This window comes from Toxotes jaculatrix, chromosome 15 (genome assembly GCF_017976425.1).
Source record: "Toxotes jaculatrix isolate fToxJac2 chromosome 15, fToxJac2.pri, whole genome shotgun sequence".
Classification (NCBI taxonomy): Eukaryota; Metazoa; Chordata; class Actinopteri; family Toxotidae; genus Toxotes; species Toxotes jaculatrix.
This window is the reverse complement of record NC_054408.1, coordinates 4,438,244-4,460,208: the sequence shown is the minus strand read 5'-3', so window position 1 is coordinate 4,460,208 and position 21,965 is coordinate 4,438,244. Positions and strand designations below refer to the sequence as shown.

Below are 21,965 nucleotides of genomic sequence, written 5' to 3'. Positions count from 1 at the left end.
AAAAAAAAAAAAAAAAAAAATTAATCATTCAGGTTTTGTCAAACAAAACATTTGGTTACAGTTTGAATTTGCTGCTTTTTTGTTTTATGACCCAAAGTTGGAGTTGTGGAATGTTTGTTGGACAAAACAAGCATCTGAAAACATAAACCTGGGAAACTATGATGGACATTTAGTGCTATTTTCTGAGTTTATAAACAAAACAATTACTCAGTTAATGAAAACTTAAGCAAAGATAGTAAAATAGTCATAAAATAGCTTCAAACGTAAACGTTGCAGTGAGACAGGTTTGACCAGCTGAGTCTTAAAGACATAAACCAGCATGTCTCTGCTCTGACATTATCTGAGCTGCTGTTAAATCCCTCGTCTCGTCTTTTCCCAGGTTTACTCAGTGATGCCCTGTTTGGTGATCATCTTGATTTGGTTGTTGTGCTGTTTGGCAGCTGTTCTTAGTTTTTTTTACGTGCTGCAGAAAGTTTGCACTACTCTTTACTTTCACAGTGTTCCTGTAGATCAGTCATTTATTTAAAGTTTATTTAACAGTTGTGTTTGAGTGAGCCGTGTCAACTCTGCACTTTGTTTTCGAGTCATTTCAGTCACGTTGGACGAAACTTGTTTGTAGGGTTCAGATTAAAGTCTTGCATTGTTGCCTGAGTTCCTGCAGTGTTTTCTTTGGAAATAAATACTCCTTTCAGTAAAATGTCCAGACCAGAAGAATGCCTTTACAGTTATATCTCCACAGCAATTAACAAAACGAAAACATAAAATTTATTTTACAAAAAATATACAGTCAACTAAGAAAATAAATATGTATTTAACATTTTTACAAATTAAAATGACTGGAAACAAACACTTCACACCACACTGAAGGAGCTCTGTTTCAATCTGCTGTGACAGGCTACATTTCATTATCCACAAACCTGGACATGTAAACAATGAGTCGATGCAAGTATTTCTCAGTCTGAGTTACTGTTAAAATATTCAGATTCACAAGGCTGAATGACGTTTGGTGGTAAATCATAAGCCAAAAATATCCTGATACAAACAAAACACTGTCTTTCACGGCTAAAGGAGGGATTTCACTGCAAGAATTCAGTCAAATCTCTTTCCTCTTATCACTGAAACAAGGCGATCTGTGGAGTTTCTGTTTGCAAAACTTATCTGTATCGTTGAGGTCCAACAAATAAGTCACATGCTTTTCCATCCTTGTATAACATTTACCACAGCCATTTTTTCTGGGTGGAAAAGCTCAAAGAAACGTAACAATGAGCCAACAAAAAGTGAAAAAGTCTGCAAGCTTGAAAACATGTAAACAATGCAGAGTTTAAAATACTTCCAAAATCAATTCTGCAAATGTTTTCTGAAGAAGGAAATGCATTCAACACGTCAATGATGAACGCTGAATGTTGTTCATGAGAAAACCTCAAGACAGAGGATTTTGTCTTAAAGGGTAACACACATCGGATGCTACATAGAGACAGACGTAGTGAAGGTAGGGCAGCTGAGATCTGCACAAAAAAATAAATAAAAAACCAGCTGCTTCTCTGAAGTGTTGCCTTTAAGGACAGTGGTGTATACGGGCATCAACCCATACGTGTGTGTTGCCATAAAACCAGGAGTCTTTCTCACTTTAAAGTTTTAAAAAAGAATTAAAATATTTCTAATGATGCTTACGACTTCCTCAAACTCATGTGCTGCAGACGTTCACCTGTAGCTTTGCCTTTTGACAGCATGTTAAATTATTAAAAGATATTTTGGGAAACTGATAGCACTCTCATGTCTGTCTGCTACATACAACTGAAGCTACTGCGGGTAGCTTTTTCCTTTATGAAGTGAGCTGAAATAGAAAAGCTCTAAATCCCAACCAGCTGACATCTGACCTCTCCGTGTAGAGGGAAGCAAGATTCAAAAAGTCTCTGATTCGTGGGAGACTCGTTAGAGTTTGCTTTTAGACGCAGTGTTTCTACACCTTGTTGTCCAGGATGACGTTGCCGTCTTTGTCTTTGATCCTGAGCCGCCCGGTGGGGTAGCGGGTTTCCTGCCTGCCATCGGTGTAGACCGTCTTCACGGTGCCATCTGGATACTCCCTCCTCTTGTAGTCGGCCGTGTGGATCTCCTTCTGGCCTGTGTTGAAATGGATCTCCTTGGTGCCGTCCCTGAGAGATGCAGCACGCACCCAGTTAGTGTTCATTTAAACGCCTTAAAAAAACAAACTTATATCATCAGCCTGGACCAGAAACTAGTGGTTTTACGTACGGGTTGACCTGTATGATGGTCCCGTCTGTCAGCACGCTCTCCTCTCTGCCGTTTGGGAACAGGTTTTTGACTGTCTGGTCGGGGAAGGTGATTTCTTTACGGCCATCTGGGAAATGCTTTTCTGTAATCGAGGAGAAAAAAAAGACAACAGTGTGTTGTCCACTGGTAGTTAGTAACCTTAAGTTCCCTCCGGGATGTACTGTCCTAATGTCCTAAGTACTTGGGTTTGTTTTGTTCCTCACTGCCAACACTGAGCAGCTTTAGTCTGATGCTAACTTGACTGATTTATACAAAACCAGCTTCATCTGCTCTCACCGGTCTGGTTGTTGGGGAAGTGCAGGACCTCCATGCCATCAGGGTAGGTGATGTGTGTAGTCTGGGCGCCAGAGTAGTAGTAGATCTGAGCACAGGGAGCAGAGTGGTGATAAGAGACTCACCAGTCACTTCACAAGAACAGATTTACTCTCTTTTGTTGAAAAGAAACAGATCTTTTGAACTAAACTGGTATGAAAACGATAACTAATGATTTCCACAGTTCTTAACCCCAGTTTGAGAAACAGGTGTGGACACTTTGTGGGATGAATCACTACAAAGAACAAAAGCACCTGCCATGTGAATTTAATGAAGTGTAAGGTCAAAGTCTCACCACTCTCTGGTCGGCTGTGACCTGTTTGGTGTCTCCGTTGAAGAAGGTCACCTTGACTGTAAGTCCGTCTGCTGAAACCTCCTTCCTGGTCCCGTTGGGGAAGACGATAAGGCGATCGCCACCAGCCAGAACCTTCTCTATCTGGAAGGGTAAGAACAATAACTTTACATTAAAAGAAAAAGAAAACTCACAGCAAAACAGATTCTTTTCCCGCTCTGCGGTTTTCCTCAGTGGAGTCTCAGAGTGACACATCTTTCCACTTCCTCACCTTCCCATCAGGGTGAGTGATGACCTCCAGAGCTGACTCTGCCTCTTCAGCCTCGCTGCACTCTGGTTCTTTTGGCAGAGAATCTCTTTTCTGCAAAGAGAAGATGTCGAAAAACAACACATTATTCAAGTATGGGCATAGTGACCGAGCCCTGTGGTAGAAAGCAGCATGTCTCCAACAGCCAACGGCCCTGAAAAGGATAAGTAGATGAAAAATAAATGTGTGGATGGATTGTGACTGACATGATCAGGGGCTGTAAATGACCTTTAGCTAGAAACCTGATAGGGAATATATTTGTTTCTTTTTTTCCATTATATGATAATGTTCAGTTGTGCTGTCCCTGTAAATGTGCTGCCGAACACACAGTGTTTGTTTGTTACACCAGAAAAAGAGAGAGAACAACACTAACAATGTCTCTTACTGGAGAGCAGCTGCTGTTTGTTTGTTCTTGGTTTGGCTGTTTGTCCTGGCTCTTGCTGGCAGGTGCTGACCTCTCCTCTGTCTTCCTGCCAGGCAATGAGGAGGTAGAGGAGGATGAAGAAGAGGTGCCCGGCCCTGATGGCCTCCTCAGGCTGCTCTTCATCCCTAAGGACAATGACAATTGACACAAAACTGAAATTTTTTTACAAATCCTGACTATTTTCAAACAAAGTACTGAATTTTAGTTTGGGAAAAAATGTGCTGCTGGAAATATATTCATAATATAGTATATTTCCATCAATGCATATTGATTTCATCCTCAAAAAAAGCACACTTATGAAGTTATAAGTCTGCAGAAACCTGTAACTCCAAAACCCATGTGCAGGAAATCCTCCTTTAAATGTAAACCCACTGTACCTGTAGCACCCTGACTGATGTCTGCTGAGCTCCTTCGACTGGCTGCAGCAGTGCTGCTCTGTGACGGACCGCTGCTGCTTCCTCTAGAATCAAGAGGACTCTGAAAAGAAAGAGAGAGAACTTGTGATTTCAGTGTGATGAGGGGGAAAAAAAAACAGAAGAGATTGTCACCTATACAGGTCTGAAAAGTGAAATGGCATTTAGTCAATGAAAGATCTGGGGACTGTCAGAGAGACAGTTATGTGTGAAGAAAACAAAAATCGTGTTTGAAGTGTTACGGATCCCGTCGTCCAAGTTACACTGATAAAAAGTATTAAATTCAGTTTCAGTTCAATCAAGAGATTAAGGTACGTATTAAGGTAAGTATTATATATTCATTTTGTGATCACACTGTTATAAAACATAATCCTGGCCACAGACAAACCTATATTGACTCTACATTGTAGAGAGCATGAATTTAACCAGTGACAAATACAATAAACATGCTTACAGCAAATTTCACTCCTTTGGTCACCGATGAAACGTTGTTTGCAAATATTCTAGGACCATCTGTTGTTTCTTTGTCCTTCTCTACACTGACGGGGTTTTTCTTCCAGGCACTGAGGCGAAGCTTTTCCAACGTACGGATCTTAAATCAACAGAAATTATGCTTAGAACATAAAAAAAGACAAAAACACGTGTTTACACCTGCAATTTGCATGTTTTTCCTTATCCAGATACAGATCTAACTTTAATGCCAGGCATAACTGGGATAAAAGGGTCAGAGGTCAGGTGGGCACCTCGTCCCGGAGGGAGCTGTTCTCCTGGTTGAGGGAGTCGATCTGTTGCCGCTGTCGACTGTGTGTGGAGCCCCAGCGGCTCTCCTTCCTCCTCAGCTCCTCCTGCAGGGAGCTCAGCTGCTGCTTCAACATCTGGTGGGGAGAACAAAGGCTGCTGAATGGGTCAGTTATTTAAAAAAAAAAAAACATTTTAATAAATGGGAAGAAGTCAAGTTTCTTGTGAATGTGAAACAGATTTTTTTTTTATTTGTAAAATTTGACCATGAGTGAGACCTTATTTACACATCCAGCAGCATCCCATAATTCTTACTATTGCCGTGTCAATAATCTCATCTTTCCAGATCCAACATTAGTATTTATTTAAGGTCATGTTTTTGGGAATGTGCATGTAAAGCACACAAAAATCTGCCTTAGACCACGTCACCTGGATTTCCTCTCGTTCCTTCTTGTCAGGAATGGCTCTGGCGGCTGATGCATGTTTCTCAAACAGTTTGCGCTCCTTCAACAGCTTCTTGTTTTCCTCTTTCTTGTACTCCTCAAACTTGGCCAGCTCCTCTGCTTTCATCTGCTCAAACTCTAAACGTTCCTTCCTACAAAAACAACAACCAAGTAGATATAAATCAAACAGGCAAAGAGAGACAAACCAAGAATTCATCAAAATATGTCCACCCAAAAAAGGATTTGGTAAAAGAAAATATAGTAAAATAATAACAGACAGTGTTTCGAAAAGAATTTGCAGAACTTGGCAATATTTTGACTTTATAAGAAATTGCCTCACCATAAAAAAACAAAACAAAGTTAAACCAATATAACAACATGAACGAAAAATAGTAAAACAGAATAGAGCAGGAAATCAAAAGCCTAACAATGCAGGTACCAAAAAATAATTTACCTGAGGTTTTCCTGGTTTTTCTCATTCTCCTGTCTGAGTTTTAAGAGGGCAGCGTTCTCCTTCTTAAATCTCTCGATCTCAATCTCCAGCTCCACCAGTCTCTCCCTCAGCTGTCTAGACTGGACCTGCTGGCCTGGGGACGAGGAAACACGTGGAAAATTGAAAATAATACCTGCTGCACACCAACAGAATATCTGATCCTTAATTGCCTGTGACCATTTTTGAATACAATGATAAGTTGCCAATCAAATTTATGTGTGAACACAAAAACATTTGCTTTCCTGACTGTATGTAAAATGAAAAGAAAAATCCTGATACAGGTGATGATGTGTAAAAGATTACAAAGGTTTGTCTCACCTGTCTCCTCCTCTGGGTTTTTGGGCTCACAGGCAGCAGGAGGAGGAGGAGGTACATTCTGGGCCTTTGGCTTCAGCGAGGGGAACAACCTTGTCATGAGCTGGGAGGCTGGAGGAGGATCTGGTTCCAGACTGGCTGGACCAGTGACTTTGCCCTTGTCCAGCTCCACAACTTTGCTCACTGCCACCTTCCTCAACAAAGTCTGCTCCGGTGGTGAGATGCTATTAGATGTTGCCTCAGAAACTGGACTGACGCCTCCGCTGTCACTGGCGGAGTCGACTGGAGTTTCCTCCAGGTCATTCCACGTGTCGTCGTCGTCAAACACAAGTCTTCCCCGGTGGCCATCTTTGTCCTCTATCAGAGTGGACTCGTCAGCATTACTGAGGACGCTGTCGCTCTCCCCATCATCATCTTGTGTCACATCCGAAGCTCTACAACAGTCCTCGTCCTGATACGAACGCTTGTCGTATGGCGGGTTAGACTGTTCAGGAAAGCTAAAGGCGCTGGGAAACAAAAGTGGTTTCACTGCCACTTCCTGGTCTTCGAATTCAGAGCCACCACAGGATGAAACATCAGAGCTCTCGTGCTTGTCTTCTCTCCCACTGTCATGTCCCTCTTTGTCCTCAAAGCTCACTTTGTTCTTGAGTGCATCGTCTCTTGTCTTCACCGCAGAACTGCTTTCACATGCCACACCGCCACTGCTGCCAACACTACTGCACCTCCGAAGTACACCTCGGGGAGGTGACTTGATGGGGGTGGAGGAGAGCCGTCGCTGGTGGAGCCCCCGAGCGGCGTGCATCTGCCGGTGTTGTTGGTCCATCTGAAGAACCTGCAAGTACAGAACATAGTCTCTGAAATTACACAGTTTTAAAGTCAACAGGTGAAATATAATAAGAACATATAGGACAAAAATCCACACAATCAAATCAGTGTCAGTGCTGGCTGCATTAATCCTGGTGCAGGTAAGTTTCATACCTACATTCAAACTAAAAGAATATACTTATAAGAGAATACATCTTTAACCTAGAACACAGCAATCACTAGGGAGTCGAATAAAGCACCTTCATGACAAAGGAAGAGTTGGACGAGAAGGACAGTTCTTCGGCTGCCTGCTCCAGTAGCTCAAACTCTCCCAGCTCCATGCTTTCCAGCTGCCGGTCACACTCCCAGCGCTGGAGCTTCTCCTGGAACGACAACTCAAACGCGTCCGGTGGAACTCCTTCTCCTTTTGCTGATTCCACTTTTGAACCGCAACTGTTCTCTTTAGCTGCATCATTTTCAGCCTTACCCGGGCCTCCCAACATCCCCACCTGTTTGGTTACAGGGTTTGGCTGCATGTTGTGAGGCCCAGGTTTCCTCAGAGTCAGAGCAGACAGACCCACTGCCCTGTTATTCTGTTCCTTCACTTGCTCCAGTTGACACTGTTTGGTTTGTCTACCCTCTGGCTCCGTTTGGATAGACTCTGATGCTTCCATATTCTCTCTTTGATGACTACCCAAAACCTTTGTCCGTGCTGTCTTACTGTCAGCTCTGATGTCCTGAGGTGGCGAACTGAGACCTCTCAGTCGATTCTCTTTGTTAAGTACGACAGTTTTACGCTGGACAGGAAGCCGCTGGACGCAATTTGTGCCACCCTTCAGGACAGCTGCAGGCTCTGAGTTGCTGCGGGAGACCACTCTGGCCTGGGGTTGTGGTTTAGAGTCCTTCTTCACCTCCTTTTTTGGTAAAGAGGTTTTGCGATTGTTGGTAAATCTAGAAAGCCCCTCGCCTCTCTTCAGAAAGGCCCGTTTGGGAGGGGCTTGTACAGCTTCAGCTCCATCTTGGGGCTATAAAGGAAACAAAATGTGAGTTTGGTTATTTGTTGCATTAAAAGACTGTTCTCCAAGGGCTTATATGTCAGTTATAATAATAACACCAACATGAAGAGATTCAACTCACAACTACAACACACTCTAGATGAGATCACCAGCTACAGCGTGTTGTAAAGCTAATGTATCACTTATATTCACTTACAAAAATGTTTTTAAGAACACTGTGCACTGCATTTTAGAAATACTGACAATTTTTCTACATAAACCCTTGTTATGTTCTCTGACCTGTTGTCGCCGGGCAGACTTCATCCTCTGCTCCTCCAGCCTCAGTTGCTCCTCCAACAGCTCCTCGAACGTCTGCGTGTGACCTCCAATGCCTGGCTTAATCGGTCTGGTGAGGGGACACATGCACATGCGAACACACACACATGCAAGGTTAATATTTGCATTTGCAATTTTGTTAAAAAAACACACTAAAACTCTTTGAAAGTGGACATTGTTTTATAATAGAATATAGTATTTACCTATCATTTGAGATGTTATCTTCTTTTCTACCATTACTTGGTATTAATGTGTCATTTTGCTCCTGAAAAGTGGAAGTAGTGCTGTGTTCCTGGTCATCCTCTCTGGAGTCCCACATGCCTGTAAGAGACACACAGTAATTAATCATAGATCTGTTAAAATTAAGGGTAGACTCGTGCTGGTCGCACTCCAAATTCAAATACAAAAACTTCTGTTGCCAGTTGCCAGTCTACAGTAAGTTAAAAAAGAAAAACTGTTTTCTCACCTTTTTCATTGTCGTCCACCTCCTCATGACTTTGACCCCTTGACAGCCGCTCCCACCTCCCTGCCAGCGAGAGCTGTTGTTCCTGTTGAAGGTTAGGACCCGGTGGGATCCTAAAGCAGCTTATGATGGGGCTGGGTGGACCTTCTCTGTGATGAGAGGCTCCCTGGAGTGAGCTCTCCTCCCATTCTTCTCCTGACAGCCCTGAACTCTCTGAGTGATCTGTAAAGTACAGCACAGTCACATCACACAGTGTGTGAAGGCAAATATAAACACAAAGAAGCCTAAGTCGGGGCGGCAGGAAAAACACAATGACATCATTCTCCAACCTACACATTTTATATCTTACGTGAACCAAATGTCACCTTTGCGGTTATTCTAGTTATTACTCTTTCTTACCTCCTGTGCAGTGCTGGGATCCATTCATCGTTCCCAGCAGCCTCTGCTGCTCTTCCTGGAGGCGAAGCAGCTCCTCCAACTGATGGGCCTTAAGTTGCTCTTGCATATGTTGCTGCCATTTCCTCAACTACGCAAACACACACAATATCATTTTCAAAACAGTTATGTAGATAATGTGTTCCTCTAGTGTCCCACAGTGCTTTTCAGTAAGTTTAAAGACATTTCAAACAGACACTTGGCTTTTTGTTACCACACTACTGTTCTTACCTGTTGTAGCTTCATCATTAGGGGCAGATCCTGTGATTTGCTTGCCATTTCATCCAAGCTGTCCAACTGTCCCTCAGGATTTCTCGTAGGGACAGAATAGAGACCGTTCACTGCACTGTCAGTCCCAGCCCTCTCTCCTCCAGGCGACCGTGCAACTCCATCCACACCGAGGCAGCTGCTGTCTGCGGACGCGGGCAGAGGGGCGAAGTCGGAGACGAAGGAGTCGTCTGGCTCCAGGGACGGCGATCCCAGAGCAGAGATGTGCCGCAAGGTCCCGGCCAAGTCCGGGCTGGGGTTGAGGATCACTCCGGCTCTAGAGCTACTTGGCATCCACCGAGCCAAGAATTCTGCCTGGGAATACTGAAGCCCGGCTGGAGATGACATGATGAGCGCGCTGTCTCAGGCAGGGCTCGCTAATCCGGGATTTGAACGACAGATTATGGTGACAGGTTAAGGGCTAATCACACCGTGAATAAACATGCTCCAGGTGATGCCAAGATCCAAGAAAACTATATATGGTAACTGATTTACGTTGAAATAACATTAGCTTTTTTTAACTAAGAATCAGGATTCGGCCGGTTTAACGTTAAGACAACACCGCCATATGGTGCCACCGCAGAGTGTCGGTTTTAAATGAGCGTTTGGTTGGTAACTGTAAACTAAATCACAGCTGTTTGTGAAAACAAAACGGCTGAATCAGTGACACTCTCATGGCGTTAATGGCACATATCTTAAACTCAGATCACAGTTTGGTGGTGCTCTTAGTGAGTTTTAGCCGGTTAATTTTTTATGCATTTAAAAGGCTCGGCTTCCTTGGTGATACTTTAGTGCTATTAGCAAGAAACGTTTCACATGAGACACAAAAAGGTGTTACACTGCAGTGACAAAGCACAGAAATTCACAACTTTAATAAAAGAGTCGAAACACATTGAATTTACCTGTAACGCAGGAGAGACGTGGTGTTACTGAAGTAAAAGCCTGGGTTGTAGAAACATAAACAGAAGTTTTGAAGCCTGCCGCCATATCAAAACAAAGCCCGCGAGAGTTTAAAAAAAAAAAAAGGCAACAAATTGCATCATGGGTAATGTAGTTCCACTGTCATTTTTAAGCGTTGGATTTCGCTGGTTTTATTAAAATTTGTCTTTTTATTTTGTCATATATATCCCATTAGTAAAATTACGCATCAGCAACACGTTTTAGAAAATTAAAAGTGACACTTCAATCAATAACTTTCATTGAAAATAAAACTGGCTTCGAATCATATCTGGTTCAACGTCTCTTCCCTAAAATATTTCACAATAAAGGTCATCGAGCGATTAAATCTGGCATACCGCTGAGTTTCCGTTTCGTATACTGATATTTTCATCTAGTCTCCGCTATTTTACCTTATGTGTTGTTATATATTTACTTTTGCTGTCAAGATAGGCTATTTTTATTAACTCATTTGGAAGCTCACTTTTAAATTGATATTTGTATACCGGATGTGCTTTCTGACGGTTGCTGATTGGTCGATGCGAAAACACCGAGTTTCACATTCATTGCAACTGAGGCTCAACTAGCGGTGTCAAGGCAATGGAGAAGATTTTATGTAATTTCCATGGTAAGTAGTAATAAGTTAATGGTAGTGTTTAGTTTTGTTAGAAAATAGAAGGTTAGTTATTGTGTTCAGTTTCCAGGAGTCAAAGTTATATTTCATTCCCTGAATCACTGTTTGGCATGTGCATGACAATGCAGTTTCATTTACTTTTGGCTTAACCGAACCTTGCTGTTCCCTTGCTAACTTGCAGTGAACAGAAAGCTTATGGGATTCGCTAAATAACTCATTCTCTTTATCCTCACACAGACAGCGTTTGTATGTTAAAAACGGGCGTGAAAGATGGACCAAACAAAGGCAAAAGCTTCTACGTCTGCGTTGACAAGCAAGGCTGTAATTTCAGTCAACCGGCCAGGTATTCACATCACCGAGGGCACACATTTCCTCAGTCGGTGATCCCCTTTGTCACACTCTATGAGACGAATTCAGATAAGGTGTCAAAGCCATGGGTGAATCCTGGCGCCCACCACAGCAGTGACATGGAAATTCTCAGCCTTGTGAAAAAGTTCCTCTATAAAGATGACTCAGGGCTACAGATGTCAAACCCAGAATGGGTCTAGTACCTCAAAGTAGAGATGCATGAGACCACTCTCCTATACCTAAACATCTGAGACACCTCATTAAACAAACATCAGTACTCTGTGCTTTCGCTCACAGAATCAAATGCCAGAGTCTTATCTCTTTGGCACACACTGATACTCATTAATGCTGTTTTGTAAATTTTGGATTCCATCTCCCACTTTTGTGATCAGGAAAAAAAAATCGGCATGCTCCTGTTTTTGATCTGCATTATCATTATCCTCTCCTCCCAGCATCTCTCCATCCCACTGCCTCCAACATGAAGATTCGATGGTGGAACTCCAAGCTCTGACCTACAGTCAGCAGCAGCAGAGCCACAGGTGGGTGTGTGGGTGGACTGTGTTATGGTCTAAAACAGGAAGGGTTTTCCTTTGTAGGTCATAATTTGCGAGCAACACTAGAGAGTAAATCTAATTCTTGTTGCAGCTTTACATGAGATTGTTTAGAATTCATTTTTTGCAAAATAAGAGCTCCACCCTACTCCAGCTTAAAGTGAAAAGAATTTGATGTCTCGCTTAATGGCATGCGAACAAGAGAATACCTGTCTGTGTGTGTCAGCACACTAGCTTTTGGCTGGATTGGTATGTGACTCTTGGTTCATTCTGTTTTTTTCCCAGGTTATTCTACCGGTGTATTATAGGTAAAAAAGCGGGCCAGAGGTGGTGTGGAAACGTGCCTTGGACTGCAGTAAGACCACACCTTCACAGATTTCACCATTCACAATATTTATATATCTAAAATACCCTTGTCCCCACCAGATGTTTTCTCTTTGCACAATCATATTGCAAAGATAAAACTTTTGTGAGATTCCATTTGGTGTGTCCCCCCGTTTGGGACACTGACTATGTAATTGCATTGTCCTCAGATTTCTGTTTGACTGAGGACCTTTGATGCATCTCATTCCTGACCTCTTTCTCTCTCTGTCTCCTCATTTTCTGCCTGTTCACTGTGTTAGTTAAGGCTTAAAATATATTAGATATATTTGAAAAATACTTACTACAGAAACACAGATACAAACATCCCCATATGTTATTGTGAAGCACTATTGCAAAATGTTATTTTCCTTAGTTTCTTAATGTTTGCTATCTCTCTCTCAGAGACTGATTCTTTTCAATCACTTTCCATTTTTAACATGTCTGTTGTTTCCATCATTGCAGTCACACAAAGAAAGGAGAAACCCTCTATCTGACACACAGCTACAGCCTTCCTGCCTGCCACCTGTTCGAAACCCCTTCAAGGCCCCTGGCAAGTCAGACAACGACTCTGAGTGGAGAAGAATGCAGTGTGATGGAAGTAATGAGAAGGGAGGGGAGGAGAAAGACAGTGAGGCAAGTCACAAGGCTGAAGGAGGAGAAAGTTATCACAAAGAAAATGTGGAGAGTGTAGGGGCAGGGGTGGAAGAAGAGGAGGGAAGGAATCTTAATTCACTGGGTACTTACCAAGGTAAACAGCTTCCTCCTGGGATGAAGTTAAAGAAGAGAGTTTCAGATGAGGAAAGAAACAGTCCCAAAGGCAAGAGTGAAGAGAAGCACACAGAGCAAGGCAAAACAGAAAAAGCTATTTCCACCTCCAACGTCACTGCTGTACATACTGAGAAAATTAATAAAACCTCACAGGATCTTCACAAGGACTTGCCCCAGCAACCGACAACAAGTGAAACCTGCCTGGTGAAGCAAAATGATCCTACTGTAAAAGAGAGTGTCTCTAAATCTTTACCCAGCAGCAGCATCGCTCAGGCTCCAAGAGACTCTGTTAACACCAAGAGCCCCACATCTAAGCACAGACAAACCAAAAACCACCAAGACAACGATGATGATGTAGTTCTGGTGTCAGTGAAACCAGCTGCTCAGAAAACTCCTCCGGTTTCTGCTGTACAAAAAACCCTGACCACCTTCCCAGGATTTCAGCCAGCTTCTAAGGTCAAAGGTCAACAGCAAGATCCCAAAGGACTGCACAGTCTGCTCACTGCTCAGCTTCAGCAGAAAAAGGTGAGTGAAGGACTGACTGAGAAAGACGTGATTCGATGTTTGGACACATTTTGAAAGCCATACATGTCATCCACGAGCAACTCTGTGGTACAGACGAGAGCTGGACAAATACCCTGTAATACTGTAAATTCTGAGGCTAATACCAATGTTATTATAAAGAATTCTGATCAAGATATGCACCTCAGCTACAGTCAAGTTTGCAAACTTGATTCTTTGACATTCAAATGAATGAGTCAGAGGTTCCCCTTTGAAATCATTTTCATCTGTCTGTCCATTTTTTTTTCCTCCTGTCAAGGCCACTCTGTCTGTGGTGAATGTTGCAGCTCTGCCAGATAAAGGCGAGAGGTTGAAGACACAGGTCAAGGAGCTGGAGGAGGCACTGGAGTCTCTGAGCCTCACTGCTGCTTCTCAGCCTGGTAACTCACGCAGATAGTTGCAATAATATATAATAATAAAATATAAATACCCTCTGTTCCACTGTACAGCATGTTTCACAAATCATTCCACTCAGCCACTCACTTCAGCTCCTAATTAATCAGGGCATTGTAAAAGTCAGTAGTCAGGAGCTACCAGGCACCAAACCCTCTTTTAAATGTACAGCAAAACCAAATAATGTATCATTCAATCATTTGTCACTCTCCCAGGGTCCCAGGGTGAATGTGACAGCAGTGATGCTGGTAGCAGTCAGGTCAACCCATTCAGCCGACAGGGCGGCACCATCTTGCTCCCTGCCCCACCTGGCCCCTCTCAGCACCAGGCCTCCAGCAGCGCCCTGGGGCTCCACCTGAGCCAGGGATATACCCAGATGTATGGAGGTAGGTTGAACTCCAAACCACTATCTGGTTTTCAAAGACATCTCTGTAATTATTTGAGAACGTTTTTGGAATTTTGTCAGGAAATACCAGTTTTATTTAAAGCAATAAAATAGCTTCACATGGATGTGTACTATCTAGAAAGCTTGTGGCGAACGTTTGATGTCATCTGCATTTCTCATTTTCACCTTGGTTTTGTTTTTCTATCCATACTGTTTGTCTGTACATTTATTTTGTCTTTCACTGCTTTTATTTATTTTTTCATTCATACATTTCCAGCAAACCCACAGGCCCAGGCTTTTTACGGTGGCAGGATGACCGAGGACCGTCTGCTCGCGGTGAAAAATGCCACCAGCGAGGCTATCGACCATCTCCACAAATCCCTGGAGTCCTGCCCCGACTCTGAGACTGAAGCCCCAGACCCCAGAGGCATCAAGGTATCACTTCAGTCACTAGTCTGGTTGTTCATTAGTACTACACAGAGGAAATCTGACACCACTTAAACGATTTTTAAGAAACTTCAAGGAATGACGTATCACCCCTGTCCACAAATTTGGGGTTATTTTGTGCTTCCAGTATTGTGGCCAGGCCCATAGAGAAATGGGTTTAGGTCAGTCCAGGCCTTATCTCCCAGTATCACAGTTGGATGGCCACATTATGGCCAAATGTTTGGATGTCCACATACTTTTTTGCCATAATGTAATTGGTATTTTGAAAAGAAATTCTTAGGAATCTTTACTTAACATTCTCTTGGTAGTTGGCCATGGAAAAATATTCACTACATCCTCGTTTAATTGTTGCTCTAATAGCATTGTCCTTTTGTGCTTGGTTGGTTCAGGTGTCGCTCCTGGCCCATCAGAGGAGAGCTTTGGCCTGGCTGCTCTGGAGAGAAACCCAGAACCCCTGTGGAGGAATTCTGGGTATGTTCACCATGTAACATCAACATCACATAGGAGATCAAGATTAAAAAATGATAGTTAACATAATTTGTTCCTTTTACCTTCTGAGACACAAAACGAGAGAGATGAAAACTCTTTATAGTAAGGAGGAGATTGTTTCTGGAGACTTTGCTGTGAACGTTTTTAAAATGTAATGTAACCTGGATACAACAATCCAAGCGCCATTTACCTCAAGCGCACAAAGAACTTCTTTACGGGGTATCATAGAAGCTTCACACAATGTTTTATTTTCTCATTGTTTCTTCCCCTTGTTCTTCTCGCTCTTACTCTTTCTGGGATCAGCGGATGACATGGGTCTGGGGAAAACCTTGACCATGATTTCTCTCATTCTGACCAAGAAGATAAAGGCAAAAGAGGAAGACGAAAAGAAAGAAGAGAAGAAACTGGAGAAATGGATCTCCAAAACTGGTAACTACAGCCTCTTTCAGTTGGTATGACTGAATACAGCAAGGTAGCCTCAGTACTGTCCATAGAGTTATTATTGTTTATTATTGTTGCTATTATTCTTTTTGTTCATCATCCAGACTCCAGCCTCGTGGCCTCTAAAGGCACTCTGATCATCTGTCCTGCCTCCCTGGTTCACCACTGGAAGAAGGAGGTTGACAGACATGTGAAGACAGGCAAGCTGACTGTGTATCTGTACCATGGCCCCAACCGAGAGAAGAGCGCCGAAGTGTGAGGGAACCACACACACACACACACTCTGTTTTCTCTTTTCTTTGCTCTGTCTTTGTTACTAAAGGTGCAGTCACACCCTGTTTTATGACTGTTTAGTACTCAGCTTTTTGGCTGTCAATTACAAATTACAATGTAGCTGCAAGGAGACAAAACTTAGACATCAACATCGACCAGACCTTGGACCCTTTAAGGATTGCTGTGCATTAACACACAGAGTAATATATCCACTGATCACGACCAGGCGGGCAGTTGAAAGAAACCGCTTTCTTTCCCATTGTGTCTCTGCCCTCAAACTAATTTGTTTGTTATGGCAAGACTCTTCCAAACGGCAACTCTATTGATGAATTGTAAGGAAGACGAGCCACATTTCTGGTGACCTGCCATCCTTCCGTTTAAGAGGATATTTGAAGCACACACACGACCAAATTGAGTTAAATGTCCTGTGTCCGTCTCCCAGGCTGGCAGATTATGATGTGGTGGTGACCACATACAGTTTGGTCTCTAAGGAGATTCCAGTCCAGAAGGAGGAGGCAGACAAACCCACCAAGGATTCTGATGATGTGGTGAGTAATGTATGTTAACGATAACAGTTCTTACTGCAGCAGTTATCAGCTTCGAAGCTGCAATTTAAGATTCTGCCTGTAAGACTGTATGATCACAAACGAAGTCAAACTAAAGATGCTGGCAGCTGATACTTGATTATGTTCCATTTTGGTGCTGATGATATAAAACTAAAAACTCAGACACATGTACACTTCATCCCCGTTTTCCCTCAGCCCTTGCCCTCAGCTCCACTTTTGCGAGTGACCTGGGCCCGCATCGTTCTCGATGAAGCCCACAACATCAAAAACCCAAAAGTGCAGACCTCCTTGGCTGTCTGTCAGCTGAGGGCCCGCGCTCGCTGGGCGGTCACTGGTACGCCCATCCAGAACAACCTGCTGGACATGTACTCACTGCTCAAGTAAGACATTAATAACATTCATTCGTTCATTCATTGCTCATGCACTCGTTCATGCCTTGTCAGTTGAAGTCAAGATAGATAATTGGAATGAGACTGTGTTCATTCACTGTCTCTCAGGTTTCTGCGTTGCTCTCCGTTTGATGAGTACAAACTCTGGAAAGCCCAGGTTGACAACGGCTCTAAGAGGGGCAGAGAGAGGTTGAACATCCTGACGAGGAGTCTGCTGCTCCGACGAACCAAAGACCAAATGGACTCCACAGGGAAACCACTGGTAGAGACACACTCACATTGTCTCATTGAGTTTGCTCATTGTGAAGGCCAAACTGTTCATCTTTGATTTTGTCTTGATGTCAGAGTATCTGCTTGCCACAGCCTGGAGGTACCCTGCTCTTTCTTGATCCTGGCTGAAGTGAAATGTTAAATGTTTCAGGTGTCTCTTCCCGAGCGGACCAGCGAGGTGCGTCAGCTCAAACTGTCTGAGGATGAGCAGGCTGTGTATGATGTGGTCTTTGCCCAATCCAGGTAACACAACAACTTGTCGATTTTTAATTTAATACAAGTTTAATGAGAAAATGTCTCCTTTGTGCATTACTGGCCTTCTACATTGTATTCACCATTGCTTTTTTTGGCTACATCACGATGTTTCTCATGAAGTGCATGGAAAAGTAGCTAGGATTGAAGTGAGGTTTAATCGTTGTGACATGAAGGTTGGGGAAGTGTCCTCGTCTTCTCTAGGCCATCTGGCTAAGTCTGTACAGGAAAATAATTAGTGCTTTAAACTACTCTGCCTTCAGTCCATGACGATAATGATGTGATCTCCAAGGTCTTAATGTGTGTAACTACACAAAAAAAAGAGGTGGCATACCATTAAATCTTCCTGGATACAGAAGATAGATCAATAGAAAATATATAAAATGACATTAGAATGGTGATTTTTCTCTTTTCTTCTAGATCCACTCTGCAGAACTACCTGAAGAGACATGAAGGAAATGACGTGAACAAGGGGAACACTTCCAATTCCAATCCCTTTGACAAAGGTGAGATATCACCTGGTTGTTTTATAGTCCTCTGTAGGCACAGTGTGTCATGAATACTGCTCCGGTTATTGTGGCTGGTGCGATTGTGATGATGGGGATTTCTGTTTGTGTCTCAGCCCTGGGGCAGTATGGGGCAGATTGGACAGCACAGAAAGAGGTTAAGATAAATTGTAATTTGATGAGAAATTATCACATTAAAAACAAATTAAATTTTGTGTTCTACAAATATATTTCTGTGTTTGCTATTAACCACATAAGCACACACTAAATAACCTCTCTCACTCATGTCTGCATGATCGCTCAACCTGAAGAAGTGTTTTACAATGTGCCACAATTACAGCTAATCTGAAACTTGGAGTCGGTAACTTCTGATGTGGTCTCCAGTTTCTGGAGGGGATATTAAAGTGACATGATACTCTGGATAAAAGCAGCATTTATAGAATAATACTGTATGTGAATTACTGAAAAATTAAAGTAAGCGGAATAAGAATTTTTGGGGCTGACAATTTTGCCTCTTAAACTTGGTGAATAATTATTGTTGATATTACTAGCGGCGGTGTATTACATTACTACATGTGTCTCTTCTGTCTCCAGTGGCCCAAGAGTTTGGTTTATCGCAGTCTGAACCTGCTGTGTCGAGTTCCCAACAGGCGTCCAGCACCGTCCACATCCTGTCCCTGCTGCTGCGCCTCCGACAGTGCTGCTGTCACCTGTCCCTCCTTAAGAAGGTGCACATTCACATGCGCACACTCTGCTGCTCTGACAAGTTTTGTCCTTGATCAAAAAGACATGCTCACATACATAAATACACACAATGACCAACTGCATAGTATCCACAAGCACTGATTAAATAAATAAATACATTTCTGCTCAGACTCTCGACTCGACTGAGCTGCAGGGTGATGGGATCGTCTTGTCTCTGGAGGAGCAGCTCAACGCTCTGTCACTCTCCTCCAGCCCCTCGCCATCGGGCCCTGACCCTAAAGACACCGTGGCCCTTAATGGCACCCGCTTCCCCTCACAGCTGTTTGAGGACACCAGTGACAGCAGCAAGGTGGGCAACTAACGTCAGCTTGTCTTCCTGTATCACTGGTGGTGTTCTCTCAGACTTTAACTACAAATGAACTAATTCCTCAACCTCAATTTTCCAGATTTCTGCTATTGTCTCTGAGCTGAAGGCAATCAGACAGAAGAGTGACAATCAGAAAAGGTAAAACAAGTCTCACTGCCACCTCAGACTCGTTTTTTTTCAGTGCATTCATTTGGCAAACAAAACTGTTCTTTTATTCAGGTTTACCATCTTCATAAACCTCTATGTATATATAAATTATCTGTTAAAGGACTATATATTCAATGAGTAGTCATTAGAAGTGACTCAAGAGAATCATTTAATCCTACCTCTTTACGTTTAATCCACATGGTATCTCCTCTCTGTTAATGTGTAGCGTGATCGTGTCCCAGTGGACCAGTATGCTGCACATTGTAGCAGTTCATCTGCGGCGAATGGGCTTAAGATACGGTGTTATCGACGGGACTGTCAACCCCAAACGTCGCATGGACCTGGTGGAAGAATTCAACACTAACCCTAAGGGGCCAGAGGTAAATCTCACCCCACGACTCAAGAACCAAAATAAAACACACAAGTAGAGCTTAGTACCACAAGATGATTGACAGGTCTTTTTAATAGAGATATAAACACTAGAAAACAATTAAATCAATTTTTTAGATATTTTCTGAAGCTGTTAAAGGTTTGTTTACAATAGAAATATTCTTAAATACTTAAAGAAACAGAGGAATCAGTTGACCAGTGTTCCAAATGTTGATTTTTCTTTTTTAGTGATTATTTTTGTCAAAATAAACATTTAACTACGTGATGGATGAGGGAGGTTTCCTGGGAGGTGAACAGTGCAGCTGTCTTAACTTTCAGAGCTTAATGTACTGAACTTTGACCAGAGTAAAGTTGATCATATTGTGATTTGTATTTCTGGCGCTCTATCAAAGGTGATGCTGGTTTCTCTTTGTGCTGGAGGAGTTGGACTCAACCTCATTGGTGGGAATCACCTCTTCCTCATTGACATGCACTGGTGAGACACACACTGGTACACACAAAACCAAAAGAGTGCAGTTGTTGGTGTTTGCTCTCCTCCGCTTGATGACATCAGCAGTATATACAGGATGCCGTTTTTCTGAATTATTTTAGGGTTTTCTATTGTTCTTTAACCTCGTTATTGCTCTTTATTTGACCCTAAACCTAACTTCACATGAAAATTGCTATTTAAATACACACACATCTCAGTAGATCCAGATCAGTAGTACTGCTTCTGACTAGATCATCATCAGAAGATCTTCTGTGTGTTCAGTATAGCAATTGAGTTTTTAACCTCTGAACCCTGAACACTCTGACAGGAATCCAGCCCTGGAGGATCAGGCCTGTGACCGAATCTATAGAGTTGGACAGAAGAAAGATGTCACCATCCACAGGTAACAAATCAGCAAGACAGCCAATATGTGTGGATGCTATTATCAAGTATCAACTAAGGCAAGCTGCAAAGTGTCTGAATACAACACCAAAATACAGTCAAAGTTACATAACAGATCACTTTTGGGTTATGAAGGCAGGAGTGGAGGAACAAGTCCAGATAGTCATGGAACAACATTTTCCTTATGTTATTATTTCTGAGTGAAATTATTCATATTGTTTGTTTATAGGTTTGTTTGTGAAGGCACAGTGGAGGAGAAGATTTCCATACTGCAGGTGAAGAAGAGGGAGCTGGCCCAGAACGTGCTGTCAGGAACAGGAAGCACCTTCACCAAACTCTCCCTGGCTGATCTCAAAATCATTTTTGGTGTCTGAGATGGGAGAAAACTCAAAATAGCTGTTCATACACTAAGATACCCAAGACCTTATTTTCCTCCATGTAGTGACAGGTTTCTTTGTGCTCTCAGCTTAATCCAGAGCAGGGATCTCCATCCTAACTGCTTTAGAAAACATTAGGCTACTGGGCTTAATGTGCCTTAACATTTTGTTTCAGGTTTTCCTTTTCTTTGATTGTTCTATGATTTCAGGGCTTCTGTTAGCTCTGTTCACTCAGATACATGTGCTGTTAACTGATTTATTTTAACAATACTTAAGTTGGTATTAAATTAGTTCTGAAACTTACACATGCTCTGCATCTTCATAGACTGCTGCTTCTTCCCTGATCTTTTTCTCCAGAGCAAAAGGTTCCTTGATGACTATTAATTTCTCTCACTTTATTCATTTTTAAGAGGCACCTGACGCTGTTTATAAAAGAGGAAAATTGGGTATCTTAATAACATTTTTTGTTGTTTAGCAGGTAAGCAGTTTCCTTCAGCTGCTACTGCAGCACAGTTGTGGAGTTACACTAAACAGCAGATTTACTACATTGTACTATTTCCCAAGACAACCTAAACTACCACCACAGATACTGTTACATACACCTAGATATCAAATTCCTCCGCTTGAAACATGCACACTTAAATCATATAAATCATAACTTCTATGTACAACTAAAAAGGTATATTGCCTGTTTTGGAGGGTAAATGCCATAGACACACAGGTGAGGAACTTTTTTTCTTATCTTCTGGTCTAGAATATTGTTTCACAGCACTTTTTCTTCTGTTTATGTCCTATGCTGCACTGAATGTGGCCAATAATTTAGTAATATTTTTGTATGTATGTATACGTCTTCTTATTGTTTTACTGTCAAATGACAGGGACACACTGAAAAGAGGATTTTCCTCTGCCAGTTTTATATTATTTTTATGTAGCTTACTCATTATTGGAGTGAAGCAAATATTTGCTTCTACTTGTGTCATCTGACGGGGTTTATTTCCGTTAGAGATGTTTTCAAATGCCTTTTTAGTTATTGTGTATTGTTGCATTGTTTAAATAAATTCAAGTTATGGAAGTTAATGTGACTGCTTGTTGTACTTAAGTCATTTGCATAGCAAATTGAAATGATTTATTAATTATCTCAGTGTGATCAGAACTACAGCTGCCAAAAACATGTTGATCTATTCGTACTTTTTAAGGTATAATAGAG

At 42.3% G+C, this 21,965-nt stretch overlaps 2 protein-coding genes across 4 annotated transcripts; one reads left to right on the top strand and one right to left on the bottom strand.

Moving 5' to 3' along the window:
• Positions 1–524: 524 nt before the first annotated feature.
• On the bottom strand, positions 525–10,312 carry cenpj (centromere protein J). 3 transcript variants are annotated; one of them, XM_041057290.1, is made up of 19 exons: positions 10,232–10,312; positions 9,294–9,706; positions 9,027–9,153; positions 8,631–8,849; positions 8,368–8,485; positions 8,129–8,234; positions 7,094–7,858; positions 6,033–6,861; positions 5,676–5,808; positions 5,208–5,373; positions 4,784–4,915; positions 4,495–4,632; positions 4,005–4,104; positions 3,577–3,752; positions 3,168–3,257; positions 2,900–3,040; positions 2,569–2,653; positions 2,254–2,374; positions 525–2,153 (listed from the first exon to the last, which is right to left on the bottom strand). In XM_041057290.1, the coding sequence occupies exons 2-19, from the start codon at positions 9,675–9,677 to the stop codon at positions 1,961–1,963; spliced, it is 4,023 nt and encodes a 1,340-aa protein (XP_040913224.1). In that variant the 5' UTR covers positions 9,678–9,706; positions 10,232–10,312; the 3' UTR covers positions 525–1,960. The 3 variants fall into 3 exon arrangements, 2 of the variants coding, with proteins under 2 accessions (XP_040913224.1, XP_040913226.1); XM_041057292.1 differs by having other exon boundaries at positions 3,589–3,752; XR_005895378.1 differs by having other exon boundaries at positions 2,121–2,153; positions 2,254–2,369.
• A 495-nt stretch (positions 10,313–10,807) lies between these two features.
• ttf2 (transcription termination factor, RNA polymerase II) lies at positions 10,808–21,821 on the top strand. Its single transcript, XM_041058140.1, has 23 exons — positions 10,808–10,893; positions 11,137–11,242; positions 11,700–11,786; positions 12,084–12,153; positions 12,624–13,454; positions 13,750–13,870; positions 14,099–14,269; positions 14,546–14,703; positions 15,105–15,186; positions 15,508–15,633; positions 15,750–15,900; positions 16,361–16,466; positions 16,680–16,864; positions 16,982–17,135; positions 17,295–17,386; positions 17,816–17,901; positions 18,496–18,629; positions 18,776–18,955; positions 19,053–19,111; positions 19,347–19,500; positions 19,903–19,985; positions 20,308–20,382; positions 20,611–21,821. Exons 1-23 carry the CDS (start codon positions 10,866–10,868, stop codon positions 20,753–20,755), a joined length of 3,384 nt encoding a protein of 1,127 aa, XP_040914074.1. The 5' UTR covers positions 10,808–10,865; the 3' UTR covers positions 20,756–21,821.
• The last annotated feature ends 144 nt before the right edge of the window (positions 21,822–21,965 follow it).